This window comes from Sorex araneus, chromosome 1 (genome assembly GCF_027595985.1).
Source record: "Sorex araneus isolate mSorAra2 chromosome 1, mSorAra2.pri, whole genome shotgun sequence".
NCBI lineage: Eukaryota > Metazoa > Chordata > Mammalia > Eulipotyphla > Soricidae > Sorex > Sorex araneus.
In genome coordinates, this window is record NC_073302.1 from 68,547,651 (window position 1) to 68,568,288 (window position 20,638).

The 20,638-nt window shown below is 38.1% G+C and overlaps 1 protein-coding gene across 2 annotated transcripts in view; it reads left to right on the forward strand.

Moving 5' to 3' along the window:
- GLIS3 (GLIS family zinc finger 3) overlaps positions 1–20,638 on the forward strand; it is a 521,896-nt gene that overhangs the window by 470,678 nt on the left and 30,580 nt on the right. For both annotated transcript variants that reach the window (XM_055122898.1, XM_055122891.1), the window contains one exon: positions 19,392–19,564. In XM_055122898.1, the coding sequence (XP_054978873.1) occupies positions 19,392–19,564 (173 nt within the window). The remainder of the gene's footprint in view (positions 1–19,391; positions 19,565–20,638) is intronic.

Below are 20,638 nucleotides of genomic sequence, written 5' to 3' on the forward strand. Positions count from 1 at the left end.
TTTAAGATTAAAAGAGATGTGGTTCAAATCTGCCCCATACTTATGTATACATGCTCATGCACACATCCACACACCTCGAAACTCAGTGAATATAATGAAACTTTTTCCCAATATCTTGATGCAGTGAGAAGTGAATTTGCAGAAAATCTCAATATCCAAGCCTTTAAAATGGAGGAAGGTAGTTGAGTAGGTAAGACACTTACTAGCATGCTACTGAACAAGGTTCCATCCCAGGCACTACATATGGTTTCCTGAGCACTTCCAGGAGTGTTCCTTGAGCACCAAGCTTGGAGTAAATCCTGAGCACTACTTGGTATGATATAAACAAAACACTCGGATATTAGATTATAAAAGTTTGGGGATCTTCTTGTATTTTTGCTACTTTTAAATATTTGGAACGTTTCTGGTAACTTTCCATGTTTATTCCTGGACAATAATGGCTATCAATTTGTAAAATTCTTAACTATTGATTCATAACTGAGTAATCACAAAATAAATAAGTGAGGGTGGTGGACGGCGGTCACGTGGTCTCTCACCCGCCACATGTATTCGGTGGCCATGAGTCGCTTCCCCATTTTGGCCTGCTACCGCTGCCAACAAACACATGAAGGAGGCAACAGGGCTGCCAGGCTGGTTGGTGATCAGTTGCCATTTATTCAATCCACCCTACGCACCTGTTCCAGCCTCAAACTGCCCCTCATTCCCATCTCCTTCTGTCTCCCATGCTAGTCTCTTCACGTTGCATCTCACCGCCTTGGTCTAGCGCCCAACCTCTGAGCATCCCAGGTAGGAACCACACAAGTGAGGTAGCACAATCAATATATCAATATATGAAAGCCTTTCCTTCCGAGGAAGGCTCTTCTAAGACAAAGATCTCCGGTAGCCAGGAGATCCGCTCAAGGACAAAAAACCACCTAGGGGTGTGTGTCTCTCCTTTCCTTAGTCCAACAACCATTTAAACATTCATCTTAATTCTACTTCTTAATAATATTGGTCATTTTATATGGACACAGTAAGAGATACATTAAGCTAGTAGAGTGGCTCTTCTGGGGACATCTCGCTATAGATCTCAGATTACAGTGCTCAGGCCAGATTAGTCTTTCCTAACCCTAGCAAGGTACTAATCCAAATGTTACTCTTTGGATAATGGCAGAATTTGTCCATGACCATACTCTTAACTAATAGTTATGTATTATGGCTCTTGACCTGGCCCTTTGCAATGCTAGGGTAGCTCACAGCTTGATCTGGGTCCATCCGTTTCCTCATCATTGGGATTCTGCTTTTGAGGTGCTAGTAACTACAGGAAACTAAGGCTTCAGGAAAACAGATGCCCAGGAGTGAATATTATTTGGAGTCAATTAATTCCCAAGTTATAAAAGCATAGCATTAACTATCTTCCTGTGTCTATACATAAAGGACATTGCTCTAAAGTAACTATGCAAAGGACATAAGGAGAAGAGAAAAGCAATATTTCACTTCCAATTACGAGATCAGAAATTTCTGAGGAATTTTACTTTACAAGTGATAGGTACTGAGTAGGGGGAAATGATGATTAACTGGTTGTGGAAGACATCACAGAGAAGAGGTTAAAGATAAACACAGAGGAATGGGAGTGCCTCGGGAGCACTGTGATGGGTGTAACCCAATAAATCTAAGCTCCCTGCGGCCAGGAAAAAAGGATAAACCAGTGTTATCCTACACATAACCACATCTTCATCTTCTGTGGCAAATTGCTAATAATCATTTGGATCATTAGCCCTTGGAATGAACTTTCTTTTCATGGAGATAATTATCTGAATAATACTTCTTAAATATGGCACCCTGATTAACTCTCAGTTGTTATTACATGTGCAAAGTTTTCTTCCTCCTTACCTAGGAATCAGAAATGGTACCATTAGAGGGAAAATAAAACAGCATGGAAATATTACTGAGCTGGCTTCCTTAGTCACCTCTGATCTGTCTCTAGCTGAATTGTCCATCTGATCTATAGAACATGTATGTGGATAAACTTCAGGTGCACGTTTTCATGATAAGTTATTCTACATGTTTGTCTTCAGCTTACTATTAAAAGCCTAAAGAGCGTAGGAGTCAACTTTGATTTTTTCTTTCTCCCAAATGCTCTCACTTATCATTAGTCTATTAATTCTGCCTTCAAAATATATTTTAAGACTAACCAGTAAAATTCCTCTAGTTACAGACCACAACCATTTTCTCCCATCTCAGCTGATTTCCCCTTATCCTGTCTTGCCTAGCCATGATCTTCCACCTACACCCTAACCTTTGGTAGTGCTATACCAAAATAAGATGTAAGGCAAATGCTTGTTTAAGATATAGAAAATTAATCTCTGTTTCCTGTTATTGTCACTCCCACCACCCTGCTTGGAATGATGTACAGATTCCTTTTAGTAGTTAAGGGACCATCTCCCATCTGACCTTTGTCAAATTCATCTACTGTGAATTTTCACACTCAACTCAACACGCAATCCAAGAAACAATCCATAAGAAATCAGAATGGATATACAAATGCAGAGGCAAAATCTTTTTGCCTCTCCAGGATATATTCCCAGGAGTGGAATTGCTAGGTTAAATGGGAGCTCAATTTCTAATTCTTTGAGAATCATTCATATTGTTTTCCAAAAGGGCTGAACCAGTGGGTATTCCCACCAGCAGTGAAGGAGAGTCCCTTTCTCCCCACATTCATGCCAACACCGGTTGCTTTTGTTCTTTTTGATGCGGGCCAGTCTCTGTGGTGTGAAATGATATCTCATTGTTGTTTTGATCTGCATCTCCCTGATGATTAGTGACGTAGAGCATTTTCTCATGTGCCTCTGAGCCATTCAGATTTCTTCTTTGAGAAAATTTCTGTTCATTTCCATCCCCCATTTTTTGATGGGGTTGGAAGTTTTCTTCTCGTAGAGTTCAACCAGTGCCTTGTATATCCTTGATATTAACCCCTTATCAGATGGGTATTGGGTGAATATCCTTTCCTATTCTATAGACTGTCTTTGTATTTTGGTCACTGTTTCCTTTGAGGTATATAAGCTTCATTTGTATGTTCATTGCAGCACTGTTTACAATAGCCAAAATCTGGAAAAAACCTGAGTGCCCAAAAACAGATGACTGACAAAAAAAAATACAAACAGATGGCTGGTTAAAGAAACTTTGGTACATCTACACAATGGAATACTATGCAGCTGTTAGAAAAGATGGAGTCATGAAATTTGCATATAAGTGGATCAACATGGAAAGTATCATGTTAAGTCAAATGAGTCAAAAAGAGAGAGACAGACAGAAAGATCAAACTCATCTGTGGAATGATGAGTTCCACAAAGGCAGGTGGGGTGGTGGGGGATGGGGTGGGGGTGGTGAGAGGGATACTGGAATCATTGGTGGAGGTGAATGGGCACTGGTGAAGGGATGGGTAAAGGATCACTGTATGAGTGAAATGCAAACACAAAAAGTTCATAAGTTTGTAACTGTGCATCACAGTGATTCTCTGATAAAAAATTTTTAAAAAAAAGAAATCAGAATGGTGGACTAGGGGCTGGAGCGATAGCCCAGCGGGTAGGGCGTTTGCCTTGCACGCAAGGCAGGTTCAATTCCCAGCATCCCATTTGGTCCCCTGAGCACCACCAGGAGTAATTCCTGAGTGCAGAGCCAGGAGTGACCCCTGTGCATCACCAGGTGTGACCCAAAAAGAAAAAAAGAATGGTTGGTTGTGATGAAGGCAAGCCTGGGCACAGGCTGGGCTCACAGGCAGGACACGGAGGCAGCGTTCAGCGGTCGGGGTGCAGCCTCCCCAAGAACAGGGACTATGGGCAAAGGATGGGTGACAGGCGGACTCCCTGGCATCATCTGATCTCTTGTTTACGGTACAGTCGTAGTCATCCTTACAGCCGTAGTCTCGGTCATCAGAGTTCCATCATCCTGTTTTTGTGGACCTCAAAGTCTCTAAAGTCTCAGTTTTTCTCCTCATCTTCTTGTTTTATTCTTTTCATTGTGCTCTCTTTCTATCTTCTTCCTTTGTGCTCTGCTTCTACATGTGCCATTGTGCTCTTTTCTATCTGTCTTTCTAGTCTCTATCTGACTCTTATCTCTGTAGTCTCTCCTCTTCAGTCTCTGTAGTCTGTCCTCTTCTAACTTTCGTCTTCTACTTCCAAACTTGGCATTGTGCTCTTCTCTTAAGTCCTCTGTCTTTTGTCAGAGCCCTTGTGCTCCTCCTGCTTAATAAGCTTCATATTTCTGGGAAACACCAACTCATCTGGCCTCAGGGCCTTTTTACTTGGTGTTCCTGAAAACTAAGAGGTGCATTCACAGAACTTTACATGACTGATGACTACATCTCTGGTACCTACGTCCATATCATCACTTCAGAAAGGCCTTTCTTGACCACTCCATATTAAACTCCCTCTCTCCCACTTCATTCCTACTTAATGCTACTTAATTTTTTCATTGATCTACCAGTCTCTAAGGTTACACTGTTTGTTAAATTGCTTACAAATAGTAGCTAGAACAGAAATTCACAAGAGTAAGCAGTATGCTATGCTTCCAAACTACCTTAGAAGGATAGCTATGAAAATGTATATTAGTGAATGTGAAAGAAAGGGAGAGAAAAATGAGTGTCATTCCTCTATGATTCGTGAGAAAGATTATAGTAACCTGAGATGGTGACAGTTTTCTCTTCCAGCGCCACATTCTTCTTTGGATCACTGACATTGGCATACTCATGACCCTCTGCCAAGCAAAAAGCTTGAATAGTGGCTCAACTGTTTGCTTATACAAAATTTTTCTTTGTATTTAAAAAAAATTGGAATGTATTGGGACTTCATTTTAGAGTAATTATAGGCACATATCACAAATTTTTATGATGTCAGTAAAAGGAACTCTAATTTTTAAAAACTAACAAAGTTATTTCACTTCTGAATGCCAAATCAGCCATCTTAATTTTGTTGCCACATTCCAAACAAATCTACCTCATCTGTAGTCTAAGGTGATTTTTGGTTTTAGTCTCTTTGGATATTCCATCAGGAAAGCAAGTCACGACAGTAACAAAGAAGGCTTGAGGGAAAATGGAATTTGTTTCTTGCAACCTCTACTCTAGTGTGTTAGCATGAAACAACTTGGAGTTCAGACTAAACCATTATATTATTTGAATGTGTCAGTGTGTTCTTTTCATATGCTTTCTCTGCAACAATAAATCAGATGGAGCCAGAATTTTCAAAGTGAAAACCTACAAACCTTTTTAGCCTGAGCTAAGACATTCACATTTACAAAGTGCCTTTTCCTCTCTAAAAAAGACTTTAAAATGAAAACCTCTGCTTAATGTTTTAATAGTGTGATCTGGAAATCAACCTTGTCTTTGCCCCTCTGGCGGGGGGCGGGAGGAGGTAGTTGGAGGAATTGGCTGCTAAGAGACTGTTTCTTTTTGCAAATGAAAGATTATCTGTTTATTATTGTTGGGGAGACAACTGAGGTGAGCAGGAACCATGAAAGTTATTTGGATTTGATTTTGCTTCTTTCTCTCAGAAGGAGTCCCTCGTTTCCTTTCTGTTTAATTGCAAGAAGAAAATATTTCTCAGTTTTCATCATCCCTTTCCATGTAAATAGTTATGATCATTCTACTGAATAAGCTAATCTCCTCAGAAACAGAAACTGCAGTCTGTGAGAAAATATAAAATCTATTTAGACATTTATATAAATTTTACAAACGTACCATCTATCTGAACACAATAATTTATAGGGAATTGTGAACAAGTCCATAGAACTGATGGTCAATCTGTTCAGTAGTTCTTTAAAAGCAACATTCAGCTTTTACTAAATACTTTGTGTAATCTTGGGTAATGTGTTAAGAAATATGAAATGATAGTAAACAGCTAAAGATTTGATGGTCTTTCATGCTTAAGATCCAAGAGTTCTTCTAAATTGTGAATTTGTTAATGTCTGGGGTTTTCTCCAATTTCTTTCTTGAACCAAATGTTGTATCTTATCTATCTTATCTTCAAGGGATGCTATGGAAAAATCTTTTGTGGTGAATATAGTGTAGGTTGATTATCATCAGATTAAAAAGCAACACTCAGGACAGGACTGTTAGGGCAACAGGATGAGCACACGCTTTAGGGTCAGGTTCCAGCACCATATAATCCCCCAAGAACCCTCATATGTGATCCCAAGCACAGAGCCAGGAATATCACACAAGCACCACTGGGATTACCCCACACACAAAAAAAAAGAAAAAGAAAATAAATCCCCAAAATCTACATATAAACGTTATGTGGTATTCAAACCACTAACCAGCCAGTTTCTTTTCAAATGTATAGATTACATTGACCTTTTTTTAATTGGATCACTATGAGCTACAATTACAAAGTTTTCATGATTGAGTTTCAGTCATACAATGATCAAACACCCATCCCTCCATCAGTGCACATTGTCCACCACCAATGTCCCCAGTTCCCCCCCCAGCCCACCCCACCCCCTGCCATTATGGCAGACAATTTCCTCCATACTCTTTCTCTACTTTGGGGCATTAATTACATTGACTCTTGAGGTCTCATTTGTCAGTGGCTTTCAAAGAAACACTTGACCATGCTGAGAAGAATAAGCATTTAAAGTTCTAAAGAATTCATCTTTTGTTTGCAAAAGTTGAAACTTTAAAACTGTACACTTTGGGGTTGGAAAAATTGTACAGCAAGTAAGGTGCTTGCCTTGCATACAGCTGACCTAGGTTCAATATCTGACACCACATATGGTTGCCCAAGCACTACTAGGAGTGACCCCGGAGAACAGAGTCTGGACTAAACTTTGAGCACTGTTACTTTTAGCCCAAAACCCAAAAATAAATAATTTTTTATCAAATATACTGCTTAAATTCATGAAAAAGTCTAGGATAATTTTTTTGTTTGTTTTTTGGGTCACACCCGGCGATGCAAAGGGGTTATTCCTGGTTCATGCACTCAGGAATTACTCTTAGGGGTGCTCCAGGGACCATATGGGATGCTGGGAATCGAACCCGGGTCGGCCGCATGCAAGGCAAACGCCCCAACCGCTGTACTATCGCTCCAGCCCCAAGGATAAATTATGTTTTAGATTCTATCTATATCTCCCTTTCTCATATTTACACAAAATTGCACTTTTTTCTTATATCTTTTCCACCATTTCCATTACACTATTGTCCTGACTTTTTTTGACCAAATGCGTTGTTTGCAAAGCAAACTAAACTGTCTAACACCATTCTGAACATGAGAAAGAATCTTGCTTTTGCCATAAGACCATGAGCTAATTCTCTTGCTTTGACCTACTCAAAGCTGCCCACAGAATGATATCATTTCAGAAAAAAAAAATTTACAGCAGAAGTTTTGACATCAAAAGTCTCAGACCATTCTGGGTAAGTTTTCTCTTAAGTTGGCACTTTCTGTAAAGAGAATTTGGCAGAATCAGACTCCTCTTCCCTCTCTCCTCATCACATCAGATTCTGAAATAGACAAACAACTGAGTCATGGCCAATTCTGCAGTCAAGATATTCCAAAAATCTCCAGCTTTTGGTTAAATGTGTTCTGCATAATTCATTTTTCTAACATGCCCTGGTTGTCGTCTCCTCCTCCCTCCCTTCTCAGTTCCACACTGGGGAAATATGGTGATTCTCTGGGCCCTATTTCAGTATTTACCAGGGGCAAAGTATGCTTTTCTGCCTTGGGCATTGATTATTTTGTTTTCTTGACTTACACCTAATTCTCTAGATTCAGGAGATACTTTTCTATAAATACACACTGTAATACATAATTCAGTTTTATTTCAAAATCCATGTGACTGTTTCACTTACAACTAACCTCACTGCCTCATTTTGTCATTCTCTGTGGGGACTTTGGCCATTATTTTTGAATCTTACTCTTACCTAACTTGATAAATTATTTAGAGTTAAAATGACCCAGCCTTTTGTAAAGAGAAAGGATCATAAAGCCTTTCCAGGGGATGGACTCAGCAGTTTGACTAGTTTGGAAAGAGTCCTCAGAAGGACATTCAGCTCTTGGCCTGGTTTGGTCCTGCCCAGATGGACAGTGTTGCAATTACCCATACTTCTCAGCGGCCGTTTCTTCATTACTGAAAGCTGGTCTTGATTGTCTCAGAAGCAGAATTCAATTTGCAGTTCCCCCAGTAACGTGCTGTGATTCATTCTGGGACAAATCTGGATTGAATTGAATCCAAGTGTCTCTTTTGTGAGACAGAAGGGAAGTATAAGTAGATACTATAGTCACCCAGATGATTCAGCCAGGAATTCATGAAGTGATTCATAAATCGTTATAAAGACCACTAAAGTCTACTAAAATGGAGCGCTGTCTGGCTATACAAAGTGGGGTATTATCATTGGGTTTTGTTTTTTTTTTTTTTAAGATGTTAAATCAGATGTGAAATCCTTAAAACTGTGCTTTTCTTTTTAGGTTGTGAAAAGGATTCCTTATTTCACTCTCCATAGTTGGCCAACTGCTAAAGTGATTTTTCATTGATTAGTTGCCACAACTAAATTTTAAAACCACTACAGATGATAACCCACAATTCTTTGGAGGAATAAAAATATCTCCCTAAATCCACTATATACTAGTTTTTATCCATTACTACTTCCTGACAGAAGATCAATATTTTTTGTGTAAATATAGTGAAGCCAGCTATTCTGATACATTCTTCCTTCTTTAGAAGGTCTATGATCCTTGAGGAAGAGAGAGATGGACAAAATTATCTAAGAACTCTATCAAACAGCATTTAGTCTAGTTGATCGTGCAGGCACTTCTTTTTAGTGCTAACCCCTGAAGTAGTACTAAAAACACTCATTGCTACATTGCTTGCTAAACAGCATGTGTATAAAGAACAAATGAAAAAAGCAAGACGTATTTGTGACATGTGCTTGACTTGAAGTTAAATGGTATGCTGTCAAAGAATGACTTTAAGCTTATAGACTAAGAAAAGAATCCTCACCACAATGAATTATCCAGTTAAACAAACAATAAAACTAAAAATTGGGCACAAATAGCTCCTAGCTCAGAATTGAGAAAATCCATCCGAGAATCATGCGATACAGACGTTTTCTGTTTTCTTAACCACCTGGTAGATTGCTGATATGCTCATCCCATTAGCATCTGAAAAAAATCATTCTATCAGCTGCCCTTACAGCTCCTCTTCCATTCTTCACTCACTCTACCCTTCTTTGGAGTCTTTACTAGATTTAATGCAGAATATTTTGTTTCCTGAAATAGTCATATCTGGAGAACTAGCTGTACAACTTTGGACAAATAATTTTACCTCCAAGGGTCTCTTTTTCCTCATTCAAATAAGATAATATATCAATGGCCTTTGCCAGAAAATTCTATACTTATATAAATTGTGAACAGAATAGTCTGGAGACCCAGTGCTAAGAAACAAAACACTCCACTACTCTTTCTTATAGAACTGGAAAGGTAGCCAAATGAACAAGTGCCTCGTTTTCTTCTAACCTGATTTTATATCTGAATATTCAGTGGAGAAAATGTCTTCTGAGATTTTTTTTATTGTAATGACCCCATAGATATTATAATCCAGTGCTAAAACCACAGTCTTTTGGTAACAGTTAAACACTGTACTTATTAATCACATAGATGCCTTAAACATACATCGAGCATTCATTCCATAAGCATGTATTGATCATCTAAAATATGTCAGATAATTATTATCTAAAGTACTTTGGTATCTCTGACTTCCCACTTTAATAGCCTTCAAAATGCTAGAAAAGGATAGAACCACATCCTAGCCAGATATCTGAGTTCTAAACTATTTGTCTTCTACCACATCCTTCTGCCTGTTCTGCCATTTTCAGATTTTATTAGCATGAACCTCACTGGACCTATGTGTCTTGATTAGAACCCCCTATTTTGTGAAACTATTGAATACAGTTGAATTCTGCCTTTACAGGAAAGATGATTGATTTCCTGGAACTGGGGACAGAAAGGAATGATCAGGATTTGGAATGTGATTCAGTAGTAGAGCTCATATTTTGCATGCAAATAAACCTGAATTTGATCCCCACTGGTGCCAAAAGAAGGGGAACATCCTAACCAAATAATTCCACAAATAAGTAGATACTTTCTAAAGTGTGTAAGTATTTGCAAAAACTTCTTAAAGGTTTTAGATCTTTATAAGCCCTTTAAAACTTGGTTCCTTTTTTTTTTTTTGACAGAAAGGGGACGGGGAGTTGAAGTAAACCGCTGAACCAGTGTTCATGCTAAGGTTATGTAAACTCCTCCACAAAATGAATATAAATAGTTGACTCAGTTCTCTGGTTTGCATTTGTGTGATCTGTTTCTTATAAGCAGAGTTTTGTTTTGTTTTGTTTTGTTTTAATTCTAGTTGTTGTGTGCATATTTATGTATCAATCTTCTATTATTTTAGAAAAGTATAGAAGGTTAAAGACTAGTAAGCTATGTTGAATAAAATCTGTGAAACAGCAATTGCAGATCAACAGCTGAGGGATAGGGTTGACCCTAGAAAGAGTTCAGTACTCTTTCTAGCTCTTGGACACTGCTATAACTCAAGACTGAATTAGATCAAACTTAACTTGTCTTACCATAATGAGGGAATGAGATTCCATCGGAGAAATTTTTTTTAATCACTGTAATTTATAGTTATCCTCAAATTTATTTATTTAGCATAAATTTTTAATGTATAATTAAGAAATTATCTTTTTTAAAAAATGTCTCTTTGGGGTTGAGGGTATTGAAACTGTGTGTATGTGTATTTAGCAAAAAAATGGCTAAAAATAAATAAGGCCATTAACAAAATGGGATATGGGATTCTGAGCCCCTTCTTACCTTCAACCATAATAATGTTTTATGTTTTCCTTAGTTAGAACGTTGCTTAGTGATATGTGTTTTTTATTTATTTGCTTGCTTCTACAGTAAATGCCCATGAACTACTCATGTTTCTTAAGTCCTTTTGACTTTTAAAATAACACTTCTGGCATCTCTCTTGCTCTGATTTGTCAGTGATTGTTTTTAGAGGCTCCCAGGCCTTGCCTCCAACAATAAAACTCTCCGCTAGTTTTTTTTTACTCCTCTCTTGTCCCTCAGTTCTTTTAAACTTAGTATTTCTACTCTCCTAGGAGCTGATTAAGGAGTAGCCAAATTGATAATGTCACTGTCCCTGTCATCCCGTTGCTCATCAATTTGCTTGAGCGGGCACCAGTAACATCTCTATCTTGAGACTTGTTACTACTGTTTTTGGCATATCGAATACTCCACGGGTAGCTTGCCAAATTGATAAAAAAATAAATAACTAAATTTTGTTGATAAGGAGCTTCTGAAAGATTTAAGTGCTATGTTGTGTTTTTACGCAGTAACACATTGATTTCTTTCCTGTGCTTGAAAAATAAACGACACTTGAACACTTATTACAGTGAAGTGTTAGTTCTGAATTCTTAATTATTTCCTTGTTCCTAAAAACTGTCCATATTCAAGATTACATTTTGTTACTTTTCATCTTTTTTTCTATCATCATCATCGTCATCATCATCATCATCCCATTGATCATCGAATTTCTTGAGCGGTCTCAGTAATGTCTCCATTCGTTCTAACCCTGAGATTTTTAGCAGCCTCTCTTTAGTCACCCTTTCCAATGGTGCCGCATTGGAGGCTCTCTCAGGGTCAGGGGAATGAAACCCATCATTGTTACTGGGTTTGGATATGAATAAGCCATGGGAAGTTTGCAAGACTCTCCCATGTGGGCAGGAAACTCTGGGTAGCTTGCCAGATTCTCCGGAGCTTGGTTTTATAGTCTCTGGATGTTGGCCGTTAGTGGGATTACAAGGCACAGGGTGGTGGTTTGGGGGGGGGGGGGGTCAGTCCCTGGATGTGACTGCCTAGCTACTGGAAAATGGGGAATCTGGGCAGAAGAGGCCCAGTCCCAATCCAAGCAGGCTTGGAGGTCTCAGCCCCGGGTCCCACACACCTGGGTTCCTCTGCCAGTTCCTTCATGCGTAAGGCTCCTCCGAACATGTGGAGAAGGGCCTTGAGCGTGGCTGTGGCTGGGCTCCAGAGATCTTCAGCCACAGGAGCTCTGCTCAGGGCAGGGAGGGAAATTGAAATCCACCCCCTCTGAGTGACCAGGGAAGACAGCCAGGCGCGGGGCAATTTATGAGGAAATTTAAATTTTTTCTATTGACTATTTTTAGAGGCTATTTTACATGCACATTAATTTTCTTAACAATAGTTTATATCTAAATTTTGTAAATGCTTTTCATGGGGTGACATACTATAATTTGAAATTCTATTATCCTGAAACCATACAATCCCATTTAGGTGAATAACATGAAGAAAACTTCAGTTTGTGTTAACAAAAAACAAAAATTATATTCAGTGTGGCTTAAATAAGTGTTAATTTATTCCTCTGGGTCTCTGAGATAAACAATGCAAGAATCATACTTTTTCTTTACTTAACATCATTAACATATTATGCAATATATGGTACCCAAGAAAGTTCAACCAGCACTAAATAAGAATAATTTGCGGTGTCTGAGTGATAGTAAGTGGGTAGGGCATTTGCCTTATGGCCAATCTGGGTTTGATTCCCAGGTCAGAGAGTAAAATTAAAATTGCTGAATTCAGCTGCTTCCACAGACACATTTATCTAGGACTATATTTGAGGTAGCCCACTTAGAACTAGTAAAATAATACCTCCAAAACAAACAAAAAAAAAAGTGAAAAGTCTTCCATGTAGCAGTGTAAGAGAAACTTCCTATTGTGTCATGGGCATGACCCCTCCTGGCTCAGCAACGTAGAGTGAGGTGGAATTTCAAAAACACAGAGCTTCTCCTTGAGGAGGGAAGAGTTTATACACTCCATCAAGTACACTCACCCCCCAGGACTTGGCACCAGAAAAACAAATTCCCAAAACATCTCGATATGGGCCCGGAGTGATAGTACAGTGGGGAAGGCGTTTGCCTTGCATGCAGCTGGCCTGGGTTCAATCCCCGGCATCCCATATGGTCCCCCAGGTACCGTCAGGAGTAATTCCTGAGTGCAGAGCCAGGAGTCACCCCTGAACATCACTGGATGGGACCCAAAAAGCAATAAATAAATAACCAAAACATCTTGCTGTATGAAACAAAGGAGTACCTTAAGGAGTATGTGCTTTTACTATATTGGGGTAGGGCTTTAGATGCCACACCTATCAATGTTCAGGCTACTCCTGGCTCTGTGCTCAAGGATCACTCCTTAGTGGTTCTTGACAGACTGTGTGGTATTGGGGATGGAACTGGAGTCTGCAGCATCAAGGCAAGTTCCTTTAACCCTGTATTATTGCTCTGCCTCCAAGATTCTGCTTTTAAAGATCTGAAGGCAGGGCAGACCCATTTACCTAGGACCCATCAGCAAAAAAATGGCACTTTGAGGGTACATGACTATATGTAAAAGTTTTCTATTTGCCAGATGTACAGCTTTAGGCAATGGGACAGGAAATAATGCTGTTTCTTTAGGAATGAAGAAATTGGCAAAGTGCTCTCTCTGAGTTCTTCATTTGTCCATCTAGCACTGGTGGAAACCAGAACAGAAGGGCAAAATTCTTTTGAGCTTGCCAACATACCAGGGCAGTCCAGCAACTTATGCCCTAGTGACCCTGGCTAATGTATCTGGACCTGGGAAGCACACACAGGATGACACGGGATGCCACTCATACAAAACTTAGGGAGGACTGTGTTTGTGAACACAAAGGATCTAGCACAACTATAAAAGCAGCTCTTAACACTCTTAACATCTAGGACCTATCAAAAAAAATTTACACAGGGATGGAGCAGGTAGGGTGTTTGCCTTGTACACAGCCGACCCAGGTTCGATTCCCAGCATCCCATATGGTCACCCAAGCACTGCCAAGAGTAATTCCTGAGTGCATGAGCCAGGAGTAACTCCTGTACATCATCAGATATGACCCAAAAGTAGAAAGAAAGAAAGAAAGAAAGAAAGAAAGAAAGAAAGAAAGAAAGAAAGAAAGAAAGAAAGAAAGAAAGAAAGAAAGAAGGAAGGAAGGAAGGAAGGAAGGAAGGAAGGAAGGAAGGAAGGAAGGAAGGAAGGAAGGAAGGACGGACTTGTTAGATATTCATAGAAATATGATAAACAGCCCAAAACTAGCATGTTAAAGGAATACGCTTTATTCCCATCACTGTATCACTGTTATCCCGTTGCTCATCAATTTGCTCGAGCAGGCACCAGTAACGTCTTCATTGTGAGATTTGTTGTTACTGTTTTCCATAACAGGGCCAATTGCTTAAGACTGAAAGAGATTATCTGTTTACCTGTACAAATACAAATAAGCATAGTCAAACAAAATGATGAGAAGAGAAATAGAAACCAAATAAAAGAGAAAAATAAAGTTTGGAGTAAGAGCACTGTATATGGTGTAGATTTCAAACTGGTGATCATAAGGATGCTCACAGAATTTGGGAGAATGGTTGATGAAATAAAAACTACAATGAAGATAAAGAACACATGAAAAAATGTCAAATGATAGGCGCGGCCCGGAACTAAAAAAAGTAATAGATAGAGAAGCTCAACCACAGCATAAATGCAGCAGCTAATAGACTCAGCAATCTGAAATATAGAGTAGTGGGAAAGAATCAGAGTTTCAAAAAGACAAGAAATGATATTTTTTAAGATAGTGATTTATGAGACAACATTGAGAAACATCACATTTGCATTCTGCTGGTACCAGAAGGAGAAGTGTGGAAGGGTCAGGAGACTTATTTGAAGAAATAATGGCTAACATCCCTTAATGTGGGAAAGGAATAGAAAGACATATGAATACAGGAAATTTAAACAGCTCCAAATAAGATGAACCCGAAGAGACCAACACTAAGACATAGTTAAAATGAAAACTTTAAAGATAAGAACAAAATGGTAAAAGATGCTAGAGAAAAAACATCTGGTTTCAAATAAAGGAACTCCCATGAGACTATCAGTAAACCTCTCAATAGAAACATTGAAGCCCTAAAGGGAATAGTGTGAGATATTTATACTACTCCAAGGTGGGGGGAGGGGGGAATTCAAGAATACTTTACCTAGAAAGGTTATCATTGACAATTGAAAGAGAAAGAACTTTTCAGATAAACAAAATGTTCCAAACTTTATCACAACTAAAATATACAAGAAATAGTAAAGGGACTTCTAAATAAAACAAGAAATAACAGGAAAGAAGAAAATCTCATTGACAAGACACAATTTCATCCAAAGTAGAAAGTAAAATATAAATTTGATATGAAAGAGATATAAGTAACAATTTGAATAAAAGCCATAATAATCAATTAAAAATACCTAAAATAGAGGGATGAAAATAGGACATCAAAGACAAAACATGAGGGAGGAAGAAAATAATAGATCATTACATGAATTCAAAGTGTCACTTTTGGGTCAGAGAAATAGTACAGGGGTTAACGCTCTTGCTGTGTACTCAGCCAACCTTGGTTTGATCCCAGGCAATACATATGGTCCAGGTGTGATCCCTGAGCAGAGAGGTAGAAGTACAGCCAGGTGTAGTCCCCTCAAAACACTTCACTTGCTATCAGTTTATTTTTCTTCCAAATATGTTTTTATTAAAGCATCATAGTTTATAGTAGTATTAATATTATTGTTATACATTTGCAGTGCTGCTATACCATTTCCATCTGTTGCCAATTAAAATAATTCATAGAATATTGTATGTGAACCTCATTATAACTTTAAAACAGAAATCTAGGGACCATGGAGATAGTTAAAAGGGCTGGAGCACATGATTCGCATGCCAGAGCTCCAGGTTTGGTCCTTGGCACTGCGTGGTCTCCCAAGCACCATTCTGAGACTACCCCAAACACCACCAAGTGTGGCCAAAGATTAAAATAAAAACAAATCTTTAGTAGGTACACAAAAAAGAAAATGTGAACTGAAATCAAATATAACAGTATATAGATTTATCAAATTTAAAAAATGACAAGTAATGAGAGGGGAAGTAAAAACAGTCAAAACACCAATAACAAATGGCAATAAATGCATTATAAGTTTAATAATTAATGAACTAAGTTGTCCAATAAATTTTCCCAAGTGGATAAGAAATTAAAACCAATACCTAACTATAATGTGCCTCTAAGATGTAAGGGCATACACTCTAAGAGAGCATGAGGGGTGGGGAAGGGCTGCTCCATGCAGGCAGAGATGTAAAGAAAGCATAACAATCATTCAGATAAAATGACTACAAGACAAAGACCATGATCAAAGAAAAATATGGAGTTCATACATTTGAAAAAGTGATTATTTCAAAAAGAAAACCTAACAGTTAATGCCACCCAGGGTAGAAACACCAATATACATAAAGTATTAACAAACTTGCAAGGGAAAAAGCACTACACAGTAACAATAAGAAATATTTTTACCTTATTTACATCAATTTTAGATTATCTAGACATAAAAACGATAAAGAAACATTGACCTTAACTGACACGTTATCAGATTCGTACCTATGCCGTTACCTACAAAATATAATGGTTTTCCATCTTCTATAGTGTACACCTTACCCATTCTCTAGTATATAACATATATTGAGTCACAAAAGAAATACTAATAAATTTAAGTATATTGAAATTATACCATCTTTTCTAACCAGAATGGTATGCAATATAAATCAACCAAAAGAAGAAAGCTTTGGAAAAAATGAAAAATACATTGAGATTAAACAACATACTACTGAAAAACAAGAAGTCCTCAGATAATCTCGTTTTATTCAAGATCTGCTCTACTGTCATTTTTCTCATGATTGTTATAATGCAAGTTGAATGAAACAACATTATTTGAGGACTGATTTTGTAATGCATCATTTCACTGAAACTTGCAGTTTCCAATATTCTTCTCCTGTTGAACTGGGTCAACAAGCAGTTTTTTAAATATCTTGAGAAAAAGAAAGTGAATACAACAACCAGAACAGATGGAAATAGCAAAAGCACTACTAATAGGGAAATGTATAATAATATAGGCCGACCTTAGAAAATAAGAACACCCCTCACCTTGCATCCAGAGAAACTAAAAAGTAAATAAATAAACATAAACACGAATTCTGTAGAGGGAAGGAAATTATAAAAAATAGACTGGATCGATAGCACAGCAGGTAGGACATTTGCCTTGCATGCGGCCGACCAGGTTTCGATTCCTTTGTCCCTCTTGGAGAGCCCGGCAAGCTACTGAGAGTATCCTGCCTGCACGGAAAAGCCTGGCAAGCTACACGTGGTGTATTCAATATGCCAAGAACAATAACTACAAGTTCACAATGGAGACGTTACTGGTGCCTGCTTGAGCAAATCAATGAACAATGAGATGACAGTGCTACAGACAGTGCTATAATGGAAATAAATGAAATTGAAACTAAAAAGACAATGGAAGATATCAGTGAAACCAACAGCTGTTTCTTTAAGTGGATAAATAGAATCAACAGATCTTTTAGTGAAACAGAAAAACTTGGAGGTCGTAAATAAAAACTTAAAGAAGAAAAAAAGTTATCACAATTACCACATCAATGAAATGAAAGTGAGTGACACACTCCATTCTGTAGTTGACCACATGCAGCTCATGATGGCACCAGGAAGAGTGATTTCCCTAGTATATAGGACTAATTGCTCGCTCCCTTTCTCCTATTTTCCTGTTCCTTCTCCTTCTCCTCCTCTCATCTTAAATAAAATTCTCTCTCTCTCTCTCTCTCTCTCTCTCCCTCTCTCTCTCTCTCTCTCTCTCACACATACACACACACACACACATACACACACACACACAAACACACACCCCATAGAATCTCTCACGCCACATTATATGAAGAGGCTTTCTACTGCATGGGGGAAGATACTAGCAAATCATACACTTGACAAGAGGTTAGTAGCCAAAGTATATAAAGAATTCACACAACTCAACAGTGAAAATAAATAACCTAATTAAAGGATAAGTTGAAAATCTGTATAGATGTTTATGACCAATTGGTACATGAAGGGATAATCACCATTATTTATTTTTAGAGAAATAGAAACCAAAGCCAGAGTGAGCTATCAACCCACCTGCTTGGATGGATGTCAGTTGATCAGAAGAATCGGGTGTTGGCAAGGATGTGCAAAAAAAGGAAACTCGTTTATAAATTGTTAGTGTGACTATAAATTGTTGCATCGACATGGAAAAAATGTACAAACTCAGACATAGGGAGCATATTTGAGATTTCCAAAGGGGATAGGAATTTGAGGGAGGGTCAAATAAGCCAAGGGGATGAACTATAAAGTGATAAATGAAAACAACTTTTGGTGGCAGACATGAAGCAGCGTTTACAGATGTCAAAATATTATACTGTGCAACCACAATATATAAATTATAAATCAGTCACCTAAATCAGACTCTTTCTCAAGGTAGAGTCTATCTTGCCAATTCTTATTTACACTTATAAGATCAGTGATAGTTGTCCATTTTATAGCTTAGGTTAGTTGACAGTAACATCTTGTTTAAATGCTCATATGTACACCCCATCAGGTGCAGCTACTATTCTTATTATTAAGGGCACATTTAACAGCAAAAAAAAAAAATTTCCCTTTGTGTTTCACTTACACCCAGGGCAAATGTTCTTTGTCAAACACCAAACCCACATAGATCTCTTGATTCTGGATTTTAAACCACATCTGACCTTTGAGATTTATGTTAATTTATTCTTGGCAAAAGAAAATGAAAAAGACAAAAGGATTTAAAGAGAATAGTAAGGGATTTAAAGCTTATAGTAAAGACATACACATCTCGGACCTCAGACATGTCTTTCAGAACAAAATGTTTATGAGCTAAAGTTAATGAGTCACAAGATAAGAGTCAAATTACCCCTAAAATTCAAATGAATTTAAAAATTAGCAGAAAAAAGATGTTGGGGGAAAGATGTGCTTTAAATCTCACTAAACACCTAGTACTGGGAATTTTTTTTTTTTGCTTTTTTTTTTTTTTGGTCACACCCAGCGATGCTCAGGGGTTACTCCTGGTTTTTGCACTCAGGAATTACTCCTGGCAGTGCTTGGGGGACCATATGGGGTGCCAGGGATCAAACCCGGGTCAGCCAAATGCATATGTTCTAACTGCTGCACTATCGCTCAGGCCCCTTGGAACACATTTTTAAAAGTTTGAAGAATTCAGGATCAGATTGGATTTCCCCTTTGTTGATCCCATCAGCATTGCAATTGGGAAGTCAGTGGTTAAAAATGGGAGTGAAAAGTCATAAAGTTTTTATAAAAGGCTTTTTGTCATACGCTTATATAGCCAAAATGGTAATTAGAATTTGACTTTGAATAGTTTGTCTTTGTTCCTGTTCTTTCTTGTCTCTCATGTTTCCTTTTATAATTGTTTTCTCAGGTTTGCACCTTCTGCTCCATCTCCTCACCACATCAGCCCCCGGAGAGTTCCTGCTCCTTCAATAATGCAAAGAACACAGCCACCCCATACACAGCAGCCGTCAGGATCCCACCTGAAATCTTACCAGCCAGAAACAAATTCTTCTTTTCAACCAAATGGAATCCATGTTCATGGTAAGTGAGACACTGTTAGTCCCCTGGGTTTGGGAGTGGGGCATCTATTTATTGAGGTTTATTTAAACATTTTCAAAAATCATTTAACATATGATTTACAATATTGATCATGATAGAATTTCATGCATACAGTATTCCAACCCCACCCCTTTCACCACAGTAACCCCCATGGGAACCTCTGCTATTGCTTTATATCAAGTGTCTTAGTTACCAGTTGTCAAGTTTCATGTATTTCTTTATACATGAAACTTTGGCTTTTACAAATTTCTAAAATTTCTCATGGGGGCCAGAGAGAGTACAGAAGGTAGGTGAGAAAGGCTATTTGCCTTGAATGGTCCAGATTCCTGAAGAATCTCGGACACCACATATGATCCCCTAAACACCACTAGAGGTCACTCCTGAGCATAAAGTCAGGAGTAGTCCCTGAGCACCGCTGGGTGTGATACAAAAACTCAAATAAGTAAGTAAATAAATAAAGCCACTTTTTTTTTTCAACATGAAGTCTTTTTTTTTTCACTATCTTCCTGCATTTGACCCTAACATGACTTATGACACCCAAAAGTGATGCACCATTGACTCGGCACTTTAACCACTCTAACAATAACAGATTGTTCTCCTAAGCTATCAAGTCTTGTGAAAGGGAATGGCAGGAGTTCTTTGCCCCTCTTCTCTCCTTTAACCCATGCCCCCTTCCCTTAAACCCATTCCAATATTGCCAGATCCTTCTGATTCTTCAGAGCCCAGATGAAATAATACCTATTCTGGCCTTTTATCTCCTACCTAGATTTAAATCTCTCCTGGCTCTAAACTATGATTTCTTAATACCAGTATCTTTCTGAGAGTAATCAGACTCAATCGACATTATAAAAGTTTAAATGTCACCATTGCACCATTAATGTTTAGACTTTGTTCTAAAGTCATAATTTTCAAATTCTTGTCATTTATCTTAGAGATCTTTAAAAAAAAATCTCACATGTTGTAGAGAAACATGTAGACTAGATAGGTGCTTGGGGGAATGAAATAAGGTAAGAAAAGCAACAGGAATCACAGTTATGAAAATGCAGATCTTAACTC